The 20482-nt window shown below is 42.3% G+C and overlaps 1 protein-coding gene across 1 annotated transcript in view; it reads right to left on the bottom strand.

Moving 5' to 3' along the window:
• Nucleotides 1–773: 773 nt before the first annotated feature.
• Nucleotides 774–20482, bottom strand: part of hsd17b4 (hydroxysteroid (17-beta) dehydrogenase 4) — a 208396-nt gene continuing 188687 nt past the window's right edge. Inside the window, exons 23-24 of the mRNA XM_072516520.1 lie at nucleotides 4621–4748; nucleotides 774–1551 (exon numbers count right to left, since the gene is read on the bottom strand). Of these exons, the coding sequence (XP_072372621.1) occupies nucleotides 1462–1551; nucleotides 4621–4748 (218 nt within the window). The 3' untranslated portion in view covers nucleotides 774–1461. The remainder of the gene's footprint in view (nucleotides 1552–4620; nucleotides 4749–20482) is intronic.

Raw genomic sequence — 20482 nt, 5'->3', positions numbered from 1 at the left:
AAAGGGTTAGTGATGAGGAGTCAACCGAATAGGAAAGAGGCTAAGAGTAATTTCTTTGGTCAAAGACTGTTGGGAGCATGAGATACATTGCCACATTGAGTGGTCAAGACTGAAACCACTGCGTCTTTTAAAGAAAAAGTGGATAAATATTTGATGGAAAAAATTGATATAAAGAAAGCAATACAGCAGAATTGGCCTCAGGAACAGCCAGCACAGAGACAATGGTTTGACGGCTCCCTTCTGTGATGCACACTGCTAATGTTTCATGGCTTTAAATAAAACCGAGGTTATTGCTGTGGCACCATCCTGGGAGAGTGGCGACATAGTGCACCAAACTGCTGTCCTGTCTCAGGGTGACAGTATTCATGGTAGCTAACTTGGGAACCTGCTGGGAAGGAAGATGCAAGCTGTTGAGTTAAAGGTGGGTTACTCTCTCTGGCTTCCCTGTTCATGGAACCCACCCTAGTCAATCCTTTTGTTAAAGCTCACTGAAGGAACGGTTCAATATTAAAACAAAGGCGTACAGTTTTGATCTGTCATCATTTCTCCCACTTTCTTTCCTATGTTGTGCCCTATTCTACGATGAAAATAAATACTAATTTTATATTTATCCACATGGTATAAACAGAATTCATGCTAACAATTAATTGGATAATATGTTTACAATGCATGCATTATGCAATGCACTGGGACGATTTCCACTTCGGGTCTGTCCATTAAACAACTACAATCAATTCTTGATGTGAGTTCTTTATTTAGACTGGGACACTTGATCTCTTCCAAATGAATTTATTATAGGCAGTTTTCAATTAGTACAATCATGTCAGCAAAATACCCAACCACCCACTGATCTTACCATAAATCTACTGTTTTCTAACATGATAATACCAGTAGGGCAAAGACTGGACATTTTTAAATGCATTTTATTCAACATCCACAATTTTTCAAAGAGAAAGGTGATTGGAATTAAAACTGCTAATTGAAAGGATGGGCTACAGACATGCTGGCAGCAGCATTTCTTTTTCCATTCCTTAAACGTTGCAGTATTCTTAAACAAATGTAGAACTAAATGGTTGCAATACAGAGACCAGTCTTTGTTCTGGGCATTGTAGAGAATACAATCATAATTTTTAAAAAAGCATGGCAATTACAATCATAAACATTAACTAAAGAGTAGACAGCCCATCTCCTTGGGCTCGAAATGTTATAATCAGAATTTTTCCAAGGCAAAGCAAGAGGTACAGAGATGAGGTTGGTGATTCATGGTGATTAACTTGCATATTATAAACAAAAATGTAGTTTGCCATTGAGATTATTTTACCAGGCGTTTTGAACAAAATTTAAGAAATCATATAATATTGCTATTCTCTAAAGAGTAGAGAATTTTATGATGCTTTTTCAAAGCTTTTTATGTGAATCAAGAGTAAGATTCGTGTACACAGAAGTGAGTATCTTATTCCCTCATAGTTTTGCATAATCTTTGAGGATAATTTCAAGTTTCTGGCTGAGCATGATGTTCCCCTTAACCTTCAGCTTGCCTGCAAAGAAAGCCTGTTTAAAAAAAAAGAAGATAATTTAAGTATGATTCCGATGATGCAAGACAACGGAGAGTAATACATAGGCTGACTGTCCTGCTTTGCACTCCAATTTTGCCTATTTCTCATACGCAAAAAGGAAAATAATGGGGGCCCATGATGTTTGGTCTCTACCCATTCAGTGCTTCACCAACACTTCTAGTGTTTTTCTGTTGAGGGGAAAGGAACATTGTTGTCCGGAATAGCTAAAAGCATTTGACAGAATTACAGAATTGACACTTCAATATATCCCCCATCTCATTTCCTGAGGTCTCTGTTGGTCTCACCTGCTGGAAATTGCATCACGTCAAACAGATTGGAAGATAGGAGACGGATTTATCTCTCCAAACTGGCAAGCACTTTCTTCTAGATTCAGCTCGAGAGCTTCTGGCTGTCATTTTGAGATAGCAGAAAGAATACCATGAAGCCAGCAACTGTTACTGATGCTCCAGGCTACCATGCATCAAAACATCTGTTTGGGTGAAAGCTGTGGTTCAGCATGGACGCCAAGACTTGGCAATACAATCAAGACCAACACTCCAGTGCAACACTGGAGGAGTCCCACATTGCAGGGTTGCCCTGCTTCAGATAAGATGGAAAACCAAGGGCCAATTCACATGTAATGATGGTTCGGTTAGAAGTGAAAAAGCCAACAGTAGTCAAAAAGTATACATTTTCAAGTCATTGTGAGACTTTTCTGGGTTACCCAAGAAAAAATGAGAAGTTCTATATCTATCTTGTTTGCTCTTGAGATCAGTAACTATCTCTATAGAATCTATTTAATTCTGTGGTCTAAATCTGCCTGATTTACTTTCTCAACTTTTCCAGCATTTTATGATTTTATTTTAGATTTCCAGCATCTGCAGTATTTTGCTATTACCTTCTCAAGTACCTTGAAATTTCTTGTACATCAGCAACCAGTACCGAATCACCATGCTCTGGGTGTTGAGTATGAACCCAATTCTAAGATGTCCGATAATGAATTTTGAGAATATAGCCTGACAAGATTGAGTGGCAAAACATACTCTTGTCTTATTTCTCCACTGACGGTTGTCCATTTTAACTTCAATTGTTGCTTGTTAAGTAGATTCTAATAATCCCAAAGTAACTAATTTCCTATCAATTTCAATTGGTTGCTGGAAAATTAATCTTTCATGTTTCATTGTATTACACGTTTTCTTACGATCCAAGTTATATATATGACGCTTGCTTGTGGACCTTGAATTAAACAAAATGAACCACCTATTTTTGAAAAAAAATCCCACAATAACTGGACAAAACACATTTCTCCCAATTGAGATGGCAACAGCGGGGCCTATAGTTGAACGGCATGTTTCTGGCATAGAGGAAAATGAATTCAACCAGAGGTTCTGCTCCGAATGTCTGTTTGATAATACTGGAAAACGCTATGGCCAAAGACAGGTTTGGATTCAGGGTCTCATGTTTTCCCCAGGTCAATATACTATCAGCCCTCCTAATTAGCCTAGAATATTAAAAATCATCATTAGGGCCAGATATTAGACAACAATCAGTACTCATGAAAATGTGTCCAGTAGGGATTAAATTATTTAAAGAATGCTGAAGAAAAGGAAGAGAAAATAGCAAATGAAGAATTACAAATATATTTCCATCATCCTTACCATTTTTTAAGTCAGTTTTGATTTGGTTATTCGGAGGTATTTCATGGGTCTTTAATTATTTTAACATTATTATCTATTAATTCATGTCTAATAAGTTTTGAAATAGGACTTTGATTTAAAGGTTTATATAAATATTTAAATAAATTTAAATTAAATTTATTTCACATATGAAGGTGACCTGAATATGTAGAATTTAGCAATTCATTGTTTTGGACTGCGTCTCCTGTTCATGCAAAGAATAAATTATGAAACATGTATTGGAAATTAACTCTGTATCCTTTTGTTAAGTTTTGAAAAGATGTCTAATGGGACTATGCAATTTAGTGAGTGCTTTAATAATTTCACTGTCATTTTGTGAGACAACTATCAACCCAATGGTGCCAAATAAAGCTGCACGAATAAAGTTTGATACCCTGGGTCAATTTATGAAATGTAAAAATCCAGTGGAAATATATATCATTTACTTGACTGCATGGCCTCAAGATCTTTACTAGAATTTTGTTTCTTATTGGCACTGATGCAATCAAAATATTGTAAATATTTTAGCAATAACATTATCACATCGACGAATAAAATAGATATCTACAGATTTACTTTGTCTTTTTTTAAATATCTTGACGATATTCAGACAACTCGCAGCTCTCTGCTTCCATTTTAAAAATACAGAAACTGGCTTTTCAAGTAAGTTAATCTTGGATGTTTGAGTGTAGACGAGAAAATAGCGAATATTGGATACAGAAATATTTTGACATTCTTCAAAAATGTATTACAGTGACTATACATCAATATACAAGACGATTTTTGAATAAAATTCAAAATGGGCAGAAGTTAAAAATCCTAATATTTAAAATGTAACAACATATTGCAATATTTTAGATTTTCTTGTACTACAAAGGCCATATAGTCAGCCTGAACCTTGCCGGAATCTCAACAGGGGCTTTCAGATAGAATGTAAATTCACAGCAAGAAATCATGCCAAAAATCGTCCAATCCATGAATTCTTCCATTGAAGCTAGCTGAAGAGTAGATATTGCAGAGGCTGTCCCTTCAGGCTGAAGAGCTTTAATGGGTTTGCCAACAGCTTTCATTCAGCCTACGTAAAAATAAATAATTTCTTTGGTACAGGAGGGCTGCAGTTTCTTTGTTTCCATTTCTAACAGCAGCCAGCAGATTTTTAAAAATGCTGGGAATTTAAACTTCAACAGACCTTAAGATTTGTGGCAGCACACAATTTGGAGTGAGCACCGTAATATGACTATGCTGGACAGTTATAAAATTGTGTTGTCGGATATACAGGGGGAAGAGGGAAAAAATATCAGTGTCATTTTGTGTTGATGCAGGTTCAAGATATCTTGGACATCAATAAGTATCCCACTTTTTAATTAGAATTTGTAAAACTTATTTACCTTTTGAGGATTAAGTTTTCCTGATACCACTTGTATGAAATCTTCATCAGACATTGTAAAGATAGTATCAGCCTGATGCTGCGCTGCTCCCTTGTACAGTTCTCCAGAACCATTCTTCAGGTCAATAGCTAAAGAACATGCAGAAACTATTAGAGTAAACTCGGTTTAATATTGAAAAATCTGCATTCATATTTCATTGCTGATTTTGTAAAGGAATTTAATTTTGCAAATTAAATCTACACAATTACTTTTAAGTAAATTGTTAAAATGATACAAAACTGTTATGCCACAGTAAGAGATTTCATCAAAGGTGTTTAAATCACACCTTGATGTCTGTTTTCATGTTTCTTAAAATAGGGGACAATATTCAGTTCTTTTAAAAAAATGTTAGATTTTCTATTGCAGATATGATCGCTATTTACTGAGAGAAAAAAAAGTGTTTCAAACCTCATATGCAATAAGAATAATCCACTCATCACCTCATGGAAGGTGTTACTTGATCAATGCAATTTTTCTTTACTCTTTCGTGCAAAGTGGGTGCCTAGCTGGCTAAATCAGCATATGTTGCCCATTCTAATTGCCCTCGAGAAGGTGATGGTGAACTGTCTTCCTTGAACTGCTGCAGTGCATCTGGCAGAGGTACACTCAGTGCTGTTAGGAAAGGAATTCTGGGATTTTGATTCAGCAACAAAGAAAAGGCAAATCAGGTTGGTGTGGGCTTTGGGTAGAACTTGCAGGAGGTGGTGTTCCAATGCATATGGTACCTTTGTCCTTCTGGGTGGTGAAGGTTGTATATTTGAAAGGTTGTTGTTGAATGAGCCGTGGCGAATTGTTGAACTGCATCTTGTATATATTATGCACTGTTGCCAGCATGCGTCAGTGGTGAAGGAACTGTATGTTGAAGATGGTGGATCAAACAGATGCTTTGTCCTGGATGGTATCAAATTTCTTGAGTGTTGTTGGAGGCTCATTCATCCAGGCAACTGGACAGATTCTATCGCATCCTGGCTTGTAGGTGGTGGACAGGCTTTGGGCAGTCAGGAGGGCTGCAGCCTATTTGATGCAGATTTTAACAGCAGCCGGTAGATTTTTAAAATTCTTTATTTGCTCTCTTCAGTATTCTTAAAATAATTGAATTCCCACTGGGACCACTTCCATGGGTGCTGATTGTTGTCTAATACCTGGCCCAAATGATGATTTTTTATATTCTAGGCTAATTAGCAAGGGCTGACAGTTATTAACCTGGAGAACATGCGTCTCCAAACCAGTGATATTCGCTTCAGAATGCCGCGTCTCAGAGCTGCTATTATGCCCTGAATATTTATATGGCTGGTCCAGTTCAGTTTTTGGCCAATGGTAAGCCCCAGGATGTCAATAGTGGCGATTAAGTGACAGTAATGCCATTAAATGACATAGGAAGCGGACTAGATTATTTTGTTGGCGATGGTCATTGCCTGGCACTTGTGCTCTGGTTTCCTCCCACAAGACCTGCTGATAGGTAATTTGCACATTCTGAATTCTCCCTCTGTGTGCCCGAACAGGCGGCGGAATATGGCGACTAGGCGCTTTTCACAATAACTTCATTGCAGTGTTAATGTAAGCCTACTTGTGACAATAAAGATTATTATTATTCAGCCTTGTAAAACGCAGACCTATTTAATAAACTTCTGTTGATCTGGCATTATAGCCATATGCATCACCAATCTACTTCTTTTGTTCTGTTAGTCCAAAGATACAACAGTTTACAAAAAGCAAACAGAAGACGAAAAAAGGATCAGACAAAAAAATTATTTTTCAGAAGAGAAAAAGCCCAAGTTTGACTGTGTCAATGTAGCAGAGTTGAGCTGCTTCAACAGATCAATCGATCAAGCAGATTAAAAGGAGGCCAGAAATCGCACCTGGCTTCAAAACCGGTAAGGGTTTTAGGACAGAAATTCAGGAAGGGCCCACACTGATTTTAAACTGGCACTCTGAGGAGTTCATGCTGCAGAGCTCACCACATGCAGTACAGTAAGACACGGAGTAGAGCGGAGCAGACAACAAAAGATTCTCACAGCTTACGATGTGAGTTAAAGCTGTTACAATTCAACTTAGTGATAGAAACTGGCGGCATGGACAAGCTGGGCCAAAGGGCCTGTTTCCATGCTATAAACATCTATGTATGTAACTAGACCATTAATTTAAGGTAAGTTGGGCGAGAATTCCTATACCTTTAAAATGGTAGGAAATTTGGGCGCGATGGGCTCATTTGATGAAGACTTTGAGAACAGGAAATGATACTTAGAAAGATTCCATTATTGTATTCTAACCAATAAGATTTCAGAAGATATTAAGGTCTCTGCATTCCCAAGTACAATTGGAAGCAAAACTTTCAATTTGTTAAGAAACTTGGTTCAGCCTGAGAAACCTGGGGATAAGACATATCAAGAATTGTTAAAAATATTAGAAGACCATTATACGCACCGAAGCCCTTAATTATTCTGGAGAAGTTTTGATCTCATCAAAGGGGAAAATATTGCACAGTTCGTCACAACCGTTAAGCGACTTGCAGAATTTTGAGACTTTGACGACTCGTAAGACGACACAGTAAAAAATTGTTTAGTGTGTGGTTTGAAAATGAGGCCATTCAGGGAAGATTATTAATGGAAATAAATCCAAGTCTGAAGACTGCATTCGATATTGTCTTTTCGATGGAGCTCGGGACTAAGGAATCTTAGACCATACAGTGCAGAAGGGGGCCATTCGGCCCATCGAGTCTGCACCGACCCACTTAAGCCCTCACTTCCACCCTGTCCCCGTAACCCAATAACCCCTCCTAACTTTTTTGGTACCTAAGGGCAATTTATCATGGCCAATCCACCGAACCTGCACGTCTTTGGACTGTGGGAGGCAACCGGAGCACCTGGAGGAAACCAACGCAGACACGGGGAGAACGTGCAGACTCCGCAGACAGTGACCCAGTGGGGAATGGAACCTCGGACCCTGGCACTGTGAAGTCACAGTGCTATCCACTTGTGCTACCCGTGATGCCCATCTTCTCAGCAGGGAGCAAGCACGAGGATCCATAAACTGGCTGTCACCCAGAAGAAGTCTATCCACTGCCGTGAAAAAATGGGCCATTCGCAGGCCGATTGCTGGAGCAAGGACAACTGATGTAAAATTTGTAGCAGAAATGGCCACATAGCAAAAGCTTGTTGGAGTAAAGTAACGTCTCCACAGAGGAACACTCAAAGGGAAGACATTTACAATGTGGAAGAAAAGAACAAAAAACACAAAATTGCAGCACTTCATTCTGATGAAGAACTGAAGCTGAACTTACACCCAGTCTCCGGTGGTTCTCCGGTGCCAAAACTGAATGGACAACCATCTCTCTAATTCCTGAGACCATCTATGAACGGAAACTTAATCGTTTGCCATTGAAACCAGCAGATGTGTTCTTCCGGACCTATACTGGGGAAATACTGCCTCTGAGACGTTACATCACTGTCGAAGTTCAGTTAAGTGGACAAAGTGGAGAGCTACCACTCCATGCGGTCCAAGGAAGTTTTCCAGTTCTCTTTGGCTGCTCTTCGCTGGGAAGGATTAAACTGAACTGGAGTGCTGTATACAACTTAGTTGATTCAAAATCAAAATTACAGACCACCATGGAAAAATACAGTGTTTTAAAGACACACTGGGGTCCATGAAAGGGGTACAAGCATCCTTGAAGATGAAGGAAAATAGCCAGCCAATATATCTCCAGGCTAGAGCAGTACCTTATGCTATACGTCTTAAGGTAGAATCTGAACTACTGAGACTTATGGAAACAGAACTACTTGTGACTGTGAAACCCCTGATGTACCTGTCATGAAGCAGGATGGTACACTTCGTACCTGCAGCAATTTTGTGTGGATCAATATTCGCTATCATTGATCGAAGATTTTTTTGTAGGCCAAGCAGGACAGAAGTTCAGCAAGACTGACCTATCACAGGCCTACCTGCAAATGAATCTGGCAGCTGAATCTCAACAGCTGCTCACCATCATCACTCACAAAGGCCTATACTGCTACAAGAGATTATCTTTTGGAATAACTTCAACACCAGCTTTATTTCAACGGTCAATGCACCAGATCATTAGTGGCTTACAGGGCGGTACAGTATTATCTAGATGATACATTGATAACCGGCACAAATGAACAAGAACACTTACAACACTTAGAAGCTACACTGAAACACCTTCAGATGCATGAGCTTTATGTCAAGAAAGATGCATGTAATTTCTTTCAGATAGCCATACAACATCTAGGAAATCGTTACATGCCTTGTTGTGTGTAAAACAATGGACAGCAGAATGTGAAAAACATATCATACAGCAAAAGAAGCACTGAAAAAGTCAGAATTGTTGGTACATTTCAACCCGAAGTTACCATTACAACTTGTCTGTGATGCTTCACCGTACGGCATTGGAGCAGTGGTGTCACGTATACTATCTTCAGGGGAAGAAAGATCAATAGCTTTTGCATCACGCACATTAACAAGTGCAGAATCAAACTACGTTCAGTTGGAGAGGGAGGCACTGAGTATTATATTTGGTGTACGGAAATTTCACTCATACCTGTATGGTCATCACTTCATATTGCTGATGGACCACAAACCCTTAACAGCTATTTCTGGGCCGCACAAAGGTATCCATTCATTGGCTACAAGAAGACTTCAACGATGGTCTTCAATACTATCTGCACATTACTACGAGATCAAATAATATCAGTCTGAAAATCATGCCAATGCGGATGCATTGTGACATTCGCCTACACCAGCTGGTCAGATAACACTTAGTCATGATAGTGTTTTTTATTGTGCACAGATCGAGAATGTTCCAGTGACTGCAGCTCAAGTCCAAAGACATATCAGAAATGATCCTGTGATGGGGAAGGTACTGGAAATGGTATTAAAGGGAGGATAACAGGAAAACATCCTGAATTAAAACCGTACATTTCCAGTAGACTTGAATTAGCAGCACAAGGCAGATGTTTGTTGTGTGGTTGAGAGTAATTATTCCTCCAAATTTACACCCAAAAGTATTGGAACAGCTACAACAAGGACACCCAGGTATAATTCGAATGAAGGATCTAGCCCAAATCTATTTTTGGTGGCCAGGAATCGATGCCCAGACAGAAGAAAAAGCAGGTCTGTGCCAGTCATGTGCATGGGTAAGGAACACACTGCCGTTGTCCCCATTGCATCCATAGGAGTGTCCTAAAATGCTATGGCAATGTTTACACATTGACTTTTCTGGTCTATTCAAGGCACACATGTTCAAGACTATTGTAGATGAACACTCAAAGTGGCCTAGCCTGGTCAAAATTAAGTCAACCACTGTGGAACAGACCATTGATAAACTCGACAAAATCTTTGCGAGATTCGGAAAGCCAGAGCAGATTGTGAGCAACAATGGGCCACACTGCCCTGGAGTTCAAAGACTATTTAAATATGTGTGAAGTGCAACATATAAAGCCAGCTCCTTACCACCCATCCACAAATGGTTTAGCGGAAAGATTTGTCCAGACCTTGAAGTAGGCACTGAAAGCTTCCAAGGACCAAGTGTCATGTGAGAGTACCTTTAAAAAATGGGTGTGTATATAAATATCTGTAGTGAGAGTACCTTTAAGAAATGGGTGTTTATTACTGCAGTGATGTCAGAGAGTGGGTGGAGCTGGGCTGTCTGTCAGCTTTTTACTTTCATTTTAGGCTGTTTTAGTTTTGTTTTCAGTGTTGGAGCTGAAGCCCGATCGAGCAGGTGTACTGTTGATCTCTCTGCCATGAAAAGACTGTCTCTTGATCATTTGGTGAATTCAGAATTATAAATGTTTTCAGTAGCGAATATAAACCTGATGTGCTTCTGTTAAAATGTGTTTCTTTTGTTTTCTGGATGTTGTTTGGGAAGTTATTAAGGATTACTTAGTGTTGTATTCTTTGGAGGTTGTATTTGAATTAATTGTTGCCAAGATGTTCACTATGTTTTAAAAAGGTTAACTTGAGTTCAGAGAGTAAAGATTGTTTTGCTTTAAAAAATACTTTTCCATTTCTGCTGTACCACACCTGTAGAGTGGGCTGTGTGCTCCCCATACCACAATCTACTAAAAGTTGTGGGTCAGGTGAACTCCATGATACACTTTGGGGTTCTCTAAACCCTGGCCCATAACACAAGGTTCACCACATCGCTGTGTAAACGGGTTTTTAGCAAAATTCAACACATCCGACTACAAACTTCACCAGCTTTGCCATTGATTAAAATGAAGCTGAGGGCACCTTTGATTTACACTTTCCAGAGGAGACATGTGACACAGTCGAGTGAAACCAACAGTCACAGATCTTGAGAAGAGAAAGTAATTCAAGGAAACGCTCATTTCAACAAGGAAAACAAGTTACACTATGTGCGAGAAGTGGGTCCCTGCAATGGTTTTGGCTCAGGTTGGCCCAATATCCTACATGGTCCAAACATGTGGGGACGCCATGTAGATCAATTATTGTTGTCACACATTTGTGTATCTGAGTTTGGGTAAGGCTGAGTTCAGGTAAGAGGTGAGTGAGGGCTGTGTTTTTTTTTGGAGTTTGGTGATTGGGGTTGAGTTTCCCAAAAAAAAAACAAAAAAAAATCCAATTAATTAAGTAAATTAATTAACTAGTTAAGGGAATTTGGTGCTCACCTGAAGGAGGTGCAGAGAAGCAGACCTGTGAGGGAGTCTCGGGAGCAATTACATCACAGCCAGTAGGTAAGTGATTGGCTTGTGACTGGTAAGTGATTTCTCTCTCTTTGACTTTCTCTTAGCTGTGTAGTGTAGTTCAAATTTAACTTCAGGTTTAAGTCATGGCAGGAGAGCTCAGACCCGTGTCATGCTCCTCTTGTGAGATGTGGCAAGTCAGGGACCCTTCTGGTGTCCCTGACTCCTTCATCTGCAAGAAGTGTGTCCAACTGCAGCTCCTGTTAGACCGCTTGACGGCTCTGGAGCTGCGGATGGATTCACTTTGGAGCATCCGCGATGCTGAGGAAGTTGTGGATAGCACATTCAGTGAGTTGGTCACACCGCAGATTAAAATTACTGATGCAGATAGGGAATGGGTGACCAACAGACAGAGGAAGAGTAGGAAGGCAGTGCAGGGATCCCCTGCGGTCATCTCCCTCCAAAACAGATTTACCGTTTTGGAAACTGTTGGGGTTTCCCAACAGTTGCTCACCAGGGGAAGGTGGCAGCAGCCAGGTTCATGGCACCGTGGCTGGCTCTGCTGCACAGAAGGGCGGGAAAAAGAGTGGCAAAGCTATAGTGATAGGGGATTCAATTGTAAGGGGAATAGACATGCGTTTCTGCGGACGCAAACGAGAATCCAGGTTGGTATGTTGCCTCCCTGGTGCAAGGGTCAAGGATGTCTCGGAGCGGCTGTAGGGCATTCTGGAGGGGGAGGGTGAACAGCCAGCTGTCGTGGTGCATTTAGGCACCAACGATATAGGTAAAAAACGGGACGAGGTCCTACAAGCTGAATTTAGGGAGTTAGGAGTTAAACTAAAAAGTAGGACCTCAAAGGTAGTAATCTCAGGATTGCTACCAGTGCCACGTGATAGTCAGAGTAGGAATGACAGGATAGCTAGGATGAATACGTGGCTTGAGAGATGGTGCAAGAGGGAGGGTTTCAAATTCCTGGGACATTGGGACCGGTTCTGGGGAAGTGGGACCTGTACAAATCGGACGGTCTGCATCTGAGTGGGAACGGAACCAATGTTCTCGGGGGTGTGTTTGCTAGTGCAGTTGGGGAGGGTTTAAACTAATGTGGCAGGGGGATGGGAACCGATGTAGGAAGTCAGTGGGGACGGAAACAAAAGGCAGGAAGGGAGAGTGTGTAAAGCATGACCAGAGAAAGCAGGGCAGAGAGCAAGGAAAGTCTACATTAAACTGCATTTATTTCAATGCAAGGGGCCTGACGGGCAAAGCGGATGAACTCAGGGCATGGATGGGCACATGGGACTGGGATATTATAGCTATGACGGAAACATGGCTAAGGGAGGGGCAGAACTGGCAGCTCAATGTTCCGGGATACAGATACTATAGAAAGGATAGAACAGGAGGTAAGAGAGGAGGGGGAGTGGCGTTTTTGATTAGGGAGAACATTACGGCAGTACTTAGAGGGGATATATCCGAGGGTTCGCCCACTGAGTCTATATGGGTGGAACTGAAAAATAAGAAGGGAGAGATCACCTTGATAGGACTGTACTACAGGCCCCCAAATAGTCAGCGGGAAATTGAGGAGCAAATATGTAAGGAGATTACAGATAGCTGCAAGAAAAATAGGGTGGAAATAGTAGGGGACTTTAACTTTCCCAACATTGACTGGGACAGCCATAGCATTAGGGGCTTAGATGGAGGGAAATTTGTTGAGTGTATTCAGGAGGAATTTCTCATTCAGTATGTGGATGGACCGACTAGAGAGGGGGCAAAACTTGACCTCGTCTTGGGAAATAAGGAAGGGCAAGTGACAGAAATGTTAGTGAGGGATCACTTTGGGACAAGTGACCATAACTCCATTAGTTTTAAGATAGCTATGGAGAATGATAGGTCTGGCCCAAGAGTTAAAATTCTTAATTGGGGCAAGGCAAATTTTGATGGTATCAGACAGGAACTTTCAGAGGTAGATTGGGGGAGGCTGTTGGCAGGCAAAGGGACGGCTGGTAAATGGGAGGCTTTTAAAAATGTGTTAACCAGGGTGCAGGGTAAGCACATTCCCTTTAGAGTGAAGGGAAAGGCTGGTAGAAGTAGGGAACCCTGGATGACTCGAGATATTGAGACTCTGGTCAAAAAGAAGAAGGAGGCATATGACGTACATAAACAACTGGGATCAAGTGGATCCCTTGAAGAGTATAGAGATTGTCGAAATAGAGTTATGAGGGAAATCAGGAGGGCACAAAGGGGACATGAAATTGCTTTGGCAAATAATGCAAAGGAGAATCCAAAGAGATTCTACAGATACATAAAGGGGAAAAGAGTAACTAGGGACAGAGTAGGGCCTCTTAAGGATCAACAAGGACATCTATGTGCAGAGCCACAAGAGTTGGGTGAGATCCTGAATGAATATTTCTCATCGGTATTCACGGTGGAAAAAGGGATGGATGTTAGGAAACTAAGGGAAATAAATAGTGATGTCTTGAGAAGTGTGCATATTACAGAGGAGGAAGTGCTAAAAGTCTTAAAGCGCATTAAGGTAGATAAATCCCCGGGACCTGATGAAATGTATCCCAGGATGTTGTGGGAGGCTAGGGAGGAAATTGCGGGTCCCCTAACAGAGATATTTGAATCATCGGCAGCCACAGGTGAGGTGCCTGAAGATTGGAGAGTGGCGAATGTTGTGCCCTTGTTTAAGAAGGGCAGCAGGGAAAAGCCTGGGAACTACAGACCGGTGAGCCTAACGTCTGTAGTAGGTAAGTTGCTAGAAGGTATTCTGAGAGACAGGATCTACAAGCATTTAGAGAGGCAAGGACTGATTCGGGGCAGTCAGCATGGCTTTGTGCGTGGAAAATCATGTCTCACAAATTTGATTGAGTTTTTTGAGGGGGTGACCAAGAAGGTAGATGAGGGCAGTGCAGTAGACATTGTCTACATGGACTTTAGCAAAGCCTTTGACAAGGTACCGCATGGTAGGTTGGTGCAGAAGGTTAAAGCTCACGGGATCCAGGGTGAGGTTGCCAATTGGATTCAAAATTGGCTGGACGACAGAAGACAGAGGGTGGTTGTAGAGGGTTGTTTTTCAAACTGGAGGCCTGTGACCAGTGGTGTGCCTCAGGGATCGGTGCTGGGTCCACTGTTATTTGTGATTTATATTAATGATTTGGATGAGAATTTAGGAGGCATGGTTAGTAAGTTTGCAGATGACACCAAGATTGGTGGCACAGTGGATAGTGAAGAAGGTTATCTAGGATTGCAACGGGATCTTGATCAATTAGGCCAGTGGGCCGACGAATGGCAGATGGAGTTTAATTTAGATAAATGGGAGGTGATGCATTTTGGCAGATCGAATCAGGCCAGGACTTATTCAGTTAATGGTATGGCGTTGGGGAGAGTTATAGAACAAAGAGATCTAGGAGTACAGGTTCATAGCTCCTTGAAGGTGGAGTCGCAGGTGGACAGGGTGGTGAAGAAGGCATTCGGCATGCTTGGTTTCATTGGTCAGAACATTGAATACAGGAGTTCGGACGTCTTGCTGAAGTTGTACAAGACATTGGTACGGCCGCACTTGGAATACTGTGTGCAGTTCTGGTCACCCTATTATAGAAAGGATATTATTAAACTAGAAAGAGTGCAGAAAAGATTTACTAGGATGTTGCCGGGACTTGATGGTTTGAGTTATAAGGAGAGGCTGGATAGACTGGGACTTTTTTCCCTGGAGCGTAGGAGGCTTGGGGTGATCTTATAGAGGTCTATAAAATAATGAGGGGCATAGATAAGGTAGATAGTCAACATCTTTTCCCAAAGGTAGGGGAGTCTAAAACTAGAGGGCATAGGTTTAAGGTGAGAGGGGAGAGATTCAGAAGGGCCCAGAGGGGCAATTTCTTCACTCAGAGGGTAGTGAGTGTCTGGAATGGGCTGCCAGAGGTAGTAGTAGAGGCGGGTACAATTGTGTCTTTTAAAAAGCATTTAGATAGTTACATGGGTAAGATGGGTATAGAGGGTTATGGGCCAAGTGCGGGCAACTGGGACTAGCTTAATGGTAAAAACTGGGCGGCATGGACTGGTTGGGCCGAAGGGCCTGTTTCCATGCTGTAAACTTCTATGATTCTATGATTAGTATGCCAGTGCCAGAACTACCTCAAGATGTAAAGGTCTCTGCTCCATCTGACTTGTGTAAATTCTAGTTCATCTACAAAAGCGATTGCATCAGAAGTACCTGCTATTCCTAATCTCACCTCTGAAAAAGAGACTGTAACACCTTCTGGAGAACCTGAAAATACATTTAAGGTTGAGAAGAACAAAATCCTGGAAGTGCGCAAGCAACCAGAGAGAAACAGTCGCCCACCTGTTCGTCCATACTAATTACTGTGTCATTACATGGTGATAGTTTGATACTTGCACTACACATGTGTGTCAATGACTATGTTAAAATACTCATTACTCGTTGAGCTGAACCTTAGCAAAGGGGGAGGAATGTTATGTATGTAGGTTATTGTAGTTGTGTGCAATGTCTCTTTAAGGGAGTCACATGACATGTGACATCATCGGCTACCTCCCGGGCTTTTGCCTGGTCTAGGGTCTCAGCGCATGTTTCTCGTCAGCGGGAGATGGCATGCCCTTCGCTAGCCGCGGGATTCTCTACTCCCTCGCTGTCAATGGGAACTTCCATTTAAGTCACCCCTTGCAGCTGGGAAACCCGGGCAGGAATGCACTGCCAGTGGGAGCAAAGAATCCCGTCACCAGCAAAATGCTAGAGAAATCCGGCCTCTATTTTTTATTCTTTACAATTGAGTAAATTCAGATCTTGGATTTCACAAATCTGTACCTTGGAACAGATGCAAGTGTAAATGTCTTCCAAGCCCAAAACCCCATTGTACTTTTGCTGGTTCAAATGGGCCTGAAAATTTTAATTATTGTACACTGTAGATCCAACAGGAAATTGATTTTTAGTAAGAATCCTCAGAAGAATTGTGACTTTCAGGAAATGATCAGTGCAGGAGATCCTGAGTTGCCCCCAAACTTGGAAGCATTGTGAACTGTGAGGATGATAGTGATAGAATTCAAGAGGATATATAATGTGACAGATTAAATTTAATTTATAGAATTTACAGTGCCGAAGGAGCCCATTCGGCCCATCGAGTCTGCACTGGCCCATGGAAAGTGCACCCTATCTAAGCCCACACCTCCTCCGTATCCCCGTAACCCCACCTAACCTTTTTTGGACACTAAAGGCAATTTTAGCATGGTCAATCTACCTAGCCTGCACATCTTTGGACTGTGGGAGGAAACCGGAGCACCGGGAGGAAACCCATGCAGACACGGGGAAAACGTGCAGAGCCCGCACAGGCAGTGACCCAAGCCGGGAATCGAACCTGGGGCCCTGGAGCTGTGAAGCAACAGTGATAACCACTGTACTACCATGCAGCCCACGGTAGAACAGTGAAGTGATACTTTGGTGGGAAGAATGATGAGAGACAATATAAAATAATGAGTGCAATTTTGAAGGGGGTGCAGGCACAGACAAACCTGAAGGTATATGTGCACAAATCATTGAAGGCGACAGGACAGGCTGAGGAAGCAGTTGGAGTCTGGATTGGGAACAACTGGAGGCCTCAATTGTGTTCAATTCTGAACACCACACTTGGAGAAGAATGTGAAAGCTTTAGACGATCTTCCAGGTGGGTGTCACTTGCGATTGAAAACAAGCTGGATGAAGTTAACGTTAAGACTTACCTCTCAGAGGCAAGTTAGAGACTGTCATGTGCTCTGTTTAATGGTGACATGGCTCACCCCTACCTCACCGGACAGTGCCATACAACCTGAAGGCTTCTCAATACACCAGATGGACCGCATGGCATTATCGCGCAAAGCGAAAACTGGAGGGGTTTACCTCCTCATCAACTCCTCCTGGTGCTTGGACGTGGCGACCCTGACGAACTACTGCTCTCCGGAGCTGGAATACCTGACTGTGAAGTGCCGCCCATACTACATTCCACGGGAGTTCACTTCAGCCATTACACAGTGGTCTACATCCCACCCCAGGCAGAAGTGAAGAAGGTGCTTGATGAATTGTACACCGCCATAAATAGCAATGAAACAGAATACCAAGAGGCCTTGTTCATCATGACCTGTAACTTCCACCAGGCCAACCTCAAGAGCGTACTGCAAAAATTCCACATCGCCTGTCCCACCAAGGGCACCAACATTCTTGACCACTGCTACACCAAAATCAACGGCGCCTATCGATCCATCCCCCGCCCCCACTTCGGAAAACCTGGATCATAAGACGGTGCTCCTTCTCCCGGCATACAAGTAGAAACTTAAGCAGGAGAATCCGGTTAAGAAGGTCATGCAATGCTGGTCCAAGGCAACAGATGAGCTCCTACGTAACTGCTTGGAGTCAGTCGACTGGTCCATATTTAAAAAGTCAGTGACCAAGCTAAACGCGAATGCCACCACCGTCACAGACTTTATCAGCAAGTGTGTAGAAGTCTACGTGCCAAAGAAGGTAGTATGTACGTTTCCCAACCAGAAACCATGGCTTAATCAGGAGATTGACTCCCTACTGAAGGCCAGGTCTGAGGCGTTCAAGACAGTGTGTTCGCGGACATCTTCAACCCCTCCCTATTCATTCCAAGGTCCCCACCTGCTTCAAGAAGACCACCATCATACCGGTGCCAAAGAAGAACCAAGCAATGTGCCACAATGACTACCTTTCGGCCGCCTTGACATCTATCATTTTGAAATGCTTCGAGAGGTTGATCATGAGACACATCAACTCCATACTCCCAGAATGCCTTGATCCACTCCAATTCGCATACCACCACAACCGATCCACTGCAGGTGGCATCTCCCAGGCCCTACACTCATCACTGGAGCATATTGACAACAAAGATTCCTACATCAGACTCGTATTCATTGACTACAGCTGCACCTTCAACACCATAATTCCAGCCAAGCTCATATCCAAACTCCAAAACCTAGGACTTGGCTCCTCACATTGAAACTGGATCCTCAACTTCCTGACCCATAGATCACAACACCTCCTGCAAGAAAGTCCTCAAAACCGGGGTCCCGCAAGGCTGTGTACTTAGCCCCCTACTATACACCCTATACATGTTGTGTGGCAAAGTGTGGCTCAAACTCCATCGACAAGTTTGCTGATGACATGACCGTAGTGGGTCCCATCTCAAGCAATGAAGAGTCAGAGTACAGGAGGGAGATAGAGAACCTGGTGGCGTGGTGTAATGATAACAATCTCTCTCTCAATGTCAGCAACACTAAAGAGCTGGTCATTGACTTCAGGAAGCAAAGTATCTCTGTCTGCATCAATGGTGCCGAGATTGAGATGGTGACAGGTTCAAATTCCTAGGTGTGCACATCACCAACAATCTATCCTGGTCCACCCATGTTGACGCTACGAACAAGAAAGAACAGCGCCTGTACTTTCTCAGGAAACTAAGGAAATTCAGTATATCCACATTGACTCTTACCAACTTTTACAGATGCACCATAGGAAGCATCCTATCTGGCTGCATCACAGCCTGGTATGGCAACCGCTCGGCCCAAGACCACGAGAAACGACAGAGAGTCATGAACACAGCCCAGTCCATCACGCGAACCTGCCTCCCATCCACTGACTATGTCTACACCTCCCGCTGCCTTGTGCGGGCAGCATAATCAAAGATCCCTCCCACCCAGCTTGTTCACTCTTTCAACTTCTTCCATCAGACAGGAGGTACAAAAGTTTGATAACCCACACTGAGTCAAAAACAGCTTCTTCCCCACTGTTACCAGACTCCTAAATGACCCTCTTATAGACTGGTCTGATCTCTTCACACATCTTCTCTACTGAGTAGTACTGCACTCCTGTATGCTTCACCCGATGCCCGTGTCTATGTATTTACATTGTGTATTGATGTATGCCGTATGTTTTTTTCCTGTATGAAGTGATCTGTCTGGATTGTACGCATAAACAATATCTTTCACTGTACCTCGGTAAAAGTGACAATAAACAAATCCAATCTAATCCAACTTGTTCAACCCACTCAATTTCTACTGCCCTCTTGCCTCATATTCCAGGAAATTGTGCACTCGCTTTGCCAGTTGAGGGTTAAAATAGCAATTGGGGTCCTATGTACATTATGAAGTGCCCCAATTTGCATTTTCAAGGACCTACTGCCTTAGAGCAAGTGCTCTGGCTACCAAATGGTCCTTAAGAATTCAAAGTCAACCTCGGCAGAGAGAACAACAAGACTGTTAAGTTACACCCGACTATTTTCAAAGTGCTTCTACTAGATTTATGCATTAACTCAAAATATTAGTCTACCTTTTCTGTTTTCAGGCGCAGGTTAGACAGCTGTATATTTAGTGCTTTCTACTTTTAGTTCTGGCCTTAACATAAACCATGTTGGTTTAGTTGAAAATCTAAGGTCCAGGAATACTGCTACAGCATTCTGTCAGAGTGATGGTGATGTTAGCACCTCTTTTGACTGGTGAAGCTGAAAAGCATCCACTGAACATTTTTTAAGTCGAACTTTATTGTGAATACAATTACAGCATAGAAAAAGGTCCTTTGGCCAAACTCGTATGTGCTAGTATTTATACTCCACGCTCGTCTCTTTCCATTTCATCTGCTTCCTCTTAACCCTTCAGCATATCTTTCTGTTACCTCTTCTCTTATGAGCTTAACAAATTTCATTTTGAAGTCATTCATGCTATTTTTTCAATTACTTACTGTGGTAGCGAGTTCCACACACTAATCAAAAGGAAACTTCTCCTTATTGGATTTATTAGCAAGCATATTTTACTTGTTGCCACTAATTTTGGATTCTTTAAAGTGGAAACATTCTTTCCATATCTACCCCATCAAATGCATTCTAAAATTTAGGGCAGCACGGTGATTAGCACTCCTGCCTCACGGCCCCGAGGTCCCAGGTTCGATCCCGGCTCTGGGTCACTGTGGAGTTTGCACATTCTCCCCATGTTTGCGTGGGTTTCGCCCCCACAGTCCAAAGATGTGCAGGGTAGGTGGATTGGCCATGCTAAATTGCCCCTTAATTGGAAAAAATGAATTGGGTACTCTAAATTTTTTTTTTTAATGCATTCTAAAATTTGCAGACCACTATCAGATCACCTCTATTTCTTAGCCTTAATCACCCCCATTTACA

The sequence above is a fragment of the Scyliorhinus torazame genome, chromosome 9 (assembly GCF_047496885.1).
Source record: "Scyliorhinus torazame isolate Kashiwa2021f chromosome 9, sScyTor2.1, whole genome shotgun sequence".
Classification (NCBI taxonomy): domain Eukaryota; kingdom Metazoa; phylum Chordata; class Chondrichthyes; order Carcharhiniformes; family Scyliorhinidae; genus Scyliorhinus; species Scyliorhinus torazame.
The sequence above is the reverse complement of the archived record's forward strand: the minus strand, read 5'-3'. Positions and strand labels throughout refer to the sequence as shown.